Below are 3,631 nucleotides of genomic sequence, written 5' to 3'. Positions count from 1 at the left end.
TCCATTAATCCCTAATTTCACTCCATTTCGTATGTGTAGGTGCATATGTACGTGTGTAGGTACATATGTTTGTATATGTGTATGTGTGTAGGTACATAGGTTTGAATGTGGCTCGGTACATTTATATGTTTTTAGGTAGGTTTGAATGTGTAATTAAGAAATAAATGCAATCAGCCTACATATATGTATGTAACATCATATGAAAGGGAGTGAAATTAGAGATTAATGGAGTTATACATTCACTTCTCGCACTTCTCGCTGTAATATCACTTCTCGCAAGATCCATTTCCTATATATATTTATATATATATATATATATATATTTATATATATATATATATATTTATATATATATATATATATAGGGTGAGGTTAACATACATATACAAAATCCATACTAAACGTGCGAATAAAAGAATTTCACGGTGGCAATTACGTAAATAAGTTGAAATCTCATTTTTCACACAAACCCCCAAATTCATCGTCTAAATCCAAATTCATTTCATCAAACCCCAAACGATTCTCTCAAAACCTACAATCATCATTCAATTTCACCATTCATACGCTACATCATCTTCTAACAATGGCGATTGAACGTAAATTTTATTATTCAGATCACTTGTGTGCGTGTTGTTTGTTATACTCGTATACCTAGGGCTTGGATCGAGAAAAATTGATTTCAAATCTCTCATGTTTAATGTAATTTCAACATATACATACAAATACAAATGATGAAACACTAGTTTATAGTGAACGAATAACAAAAAGAATCAACCCTTGCTTCGAACCAAAATAGATAACTAGTCTGTTTATTGCTTTTATTATTTTGTTAAGTGGTGTAATTATCATAGTTGAATCCAACGAGTCTACTTAATTTCTTTGTTACTTTGTTTACTGGTTATAGTATAATTAAATAGAGTAATTAACTTTGTATGTGTATAATATGTCTGTTTATGCTTTTGTAATATGTTCTAAGACTGCAGTGTAATTATCAAAGTTACAGTATTTGTTTCGTACATAGTGTAATTAGTGTGAATAAGTAGAGTAATTATTCATATGTTTATAATCAGTTGTTTGTAATGTTAATTTCCCTGTTTATAGATTTTGTAATCTGTTCTAAGGTTGTAGTGTAGTTATTTTCACAACTAGAGTAATTATCCAATTTATAATAGTTGTTTCGTACATAGTGTAATTAGTTTGTATAAGTAGAGTAGTTATCAACATGTTTCTAAGTAGTTGTTTGAAATGTTAATTTGTATGTTTATAGTGTTTGTAATTTGTTCTAAGGTTGTAGCGTAATTATTTTCACAGCTAGAGTAATTATCAAAGCTATAGTAGTTGTTTCGTATATTGTGTAATTAGTATGTATAAGTAGAGTAATTATTAATATATTTCTAATGAGTTAATGCATTTTCTACACATTCAAACCGATTCAGATGCTAAAGCACCGGGTTATAGTGAACGAAGAAGCAAAAAATTCCATGATAGACCACCAGGTAATTACTCTATCTGTTTCTTTAATAACTTTTTCAAGTAGTGTAATTATCATACTATAACCATCAAAACTGGTTATAGTGTAATTACATAGAGTAATTAGTTGTTTTTTTTGTGTGCAACTTATCTGTTTATGAATAGAGTAATTTTCATTGTAGTTACATAGAGTAATTAGTTATAGTGTAATTACATAGAGTAATTAATTTTCATAGTAGTAATAACAAAACTGGTTATAGTGTAATTACGTAGAGTAATTAGTTGTTTTTTTTTCTTAGGCTGTAGTGTAATTATTTATCATGAATAGAGTAATTTTCATAGTTGTTTGTAATTGTTGCGTATATAGTGTATTTAGTATCCATGAGTAGAGTAATTATTAACATGTGTTCTAATTGGTTGTTTTTGGTGTGCAACTTGTCTGTTTAAGGCTTTTGGAATATGGTGTTAGGCTGTGGTGTAATTATTTTTGATGAATAGAGTAATTTTCATAGTTGTTTGTAGTTGTTGCATATATAGTGTATTTATTTTCCATGAGTAGAGTAATTATTAACGTGTGTTCTAATTGGCTGTTTTTTGTGTTAATTAAATAGTGAAAAGGAGGAGGAGTGAAATAATATCCGTGAAAATGGCTTGTAGGTTTTCCAATGATGAATCGTCACCTATTGTTTTAGGTGATGATGGAGAAGAAGCTACAGATGCAAAGATTAGAGTGCCAAAAAAGGTTGTTGACAAAGAAAAGAAAGTTGAGAAGGATGTAGTGATTAAGAAACATAAGCAAAAGAAAGAGAAGGATGTGGGGAAGAAACGAAAGCAGGTTGAGGTTGACTCAGGTGATGATTTTGAATCACCTAACAAACAGTCTAAGAGAAATATTCCAAAGCCAATCCCTAGGAAGCCATTTATAAATTTTGAAAACAAGAGACTTAAGTTGCGTTGCAACCCGGGCAAGTTTGTTGATGTAATAAAGTCATTATCTGAAAAACAAGTTGAAGCAGTCAAAGAAATGGGATTTGAGAGTATACTATCCTTCAACATAGTTGCTACCCCTACACGTTTAGCATATTGGCTACTCGTGAATTATGATGAAGATAGAAATGAGCTAAATATAGGAAATCGTATAATCAAAATAACACCTTCTCTTGTAAAGGATTGCATGGGCATTCCGATGAGGTGTTTAACAGTTTTTGAAAAGAACAAACCAAGAAAAGGTGTTGATGTTAGAACGGATGAGTTCAAAAACCAATTTGAAGAAACTAGGATAAGTGTTTATAAAGTGATGAAGATAGTTGAAAAAACTTCAGAAGGTGGACGTCTTTTCAATACAAACTTTCTTGTCATATTTACAACTATGTTGGGATTAATAACCAGTCTTCAACCGTTAATCAAGGAATCATTAGGTGGATTGAAAATGATTCAGATATATGCGATATGAATTGGTGTGAATACATGATTGAATTGTTAAATAGAACAAAAAGAGCATGGAAGGGTGTTAATGATCAATATTGTGGGCCAATATCATTATTGCTGGTATGGTATTATACTATAATAAACTACTAATATACATAATGTTTATTTTTAATACAAACTTTCTTTTTATTAAAAATGTTTATTTATGTATGACAGTTATTGTTTGCACATGAGTATCAAAAGGGGCAGTGGATTAAAGTTCAGACACCTACAATAAAGTATATCACAACAACAACTGTGAATGCAATAGAAGAAACACTTTTTCAAGATGAAGGAAAAGACGGAAATGAAGTGGAAAACGAGAATGAGGTGGAAAACGAGATTGAAGTGGAAAATGAGAATGAAGTGGAACATGAGAATGAAGTGGAAAATGAGATTGAAGATGGAACTTATAATGAAAATGAAGGTACGTTATTTGTACATAACTACACTATCATTTAACATGTTAATGAGTGTTGTTTCACTTAATAAACAAAAAGTTAATTTTGTAGATGATGATTGCCACTCCTTAAACCTGGGATTTCAAGTTGGAACAAGCACCCAAGAATATATCGATGGCTGGATTACTACACCAATGGAATTAAAATTAATAGGTGTCTCAGCCTACTTGGGCTCAAACTACAGAAAGCGGTGCAATCAGAGTTGTACAAAAGAAGAAAAGGTAATAGTTACA

At 30.5% G+C, this 3,631-nt stretch overlaps 1 protein-coding gene across 1 annotated transcript; it reads left to right on the top strand.

Annotated features, from left to right (window-relative positions):
- The first annotated feature begins 1,884 nt into the window (after window positions 1-1,884).
- On the top strand, window positions 1,885-3,631 carry LOC143592047 (uncharacterized). Its single transcript, XM_077072064.1, has 2 exons — window positions 1,885-3,267; window positions 3,305-3,631. Exon 1 carries the CDS (start codon window positions 2,117-2,119, stop codon window positions 2,921-2,923), a length of 807 nt encoding a protein of 268 aa, XP_076928179.1. The 5' UTR covers window positions 1,885-2,116; the 3' UTR covers window positions 2,924-3,267; window positions 3,305-3,631.

This window comes from Bidens hawaiensis, unplaced genomic scaffold, assembly GCF_021521415.1.
Source record: "Bidens hawaiensis isolate Kalapana, Puna unplaced genomic scaffold, B.hawaiensis_p1.1 tig00040384_1, whole genome shotgun sequence".
NCBI classification, from domain to species: domain Eukaryota; kingdom Viridiplantae; phylum Streptophyta; class Magnoliopsida; order Asterales; family Asteraceae; genus Bidens; species Bidens hawaiensis.
This window is presented reverse-complemented; position numbering and strand designations above follow the sequence as displayed.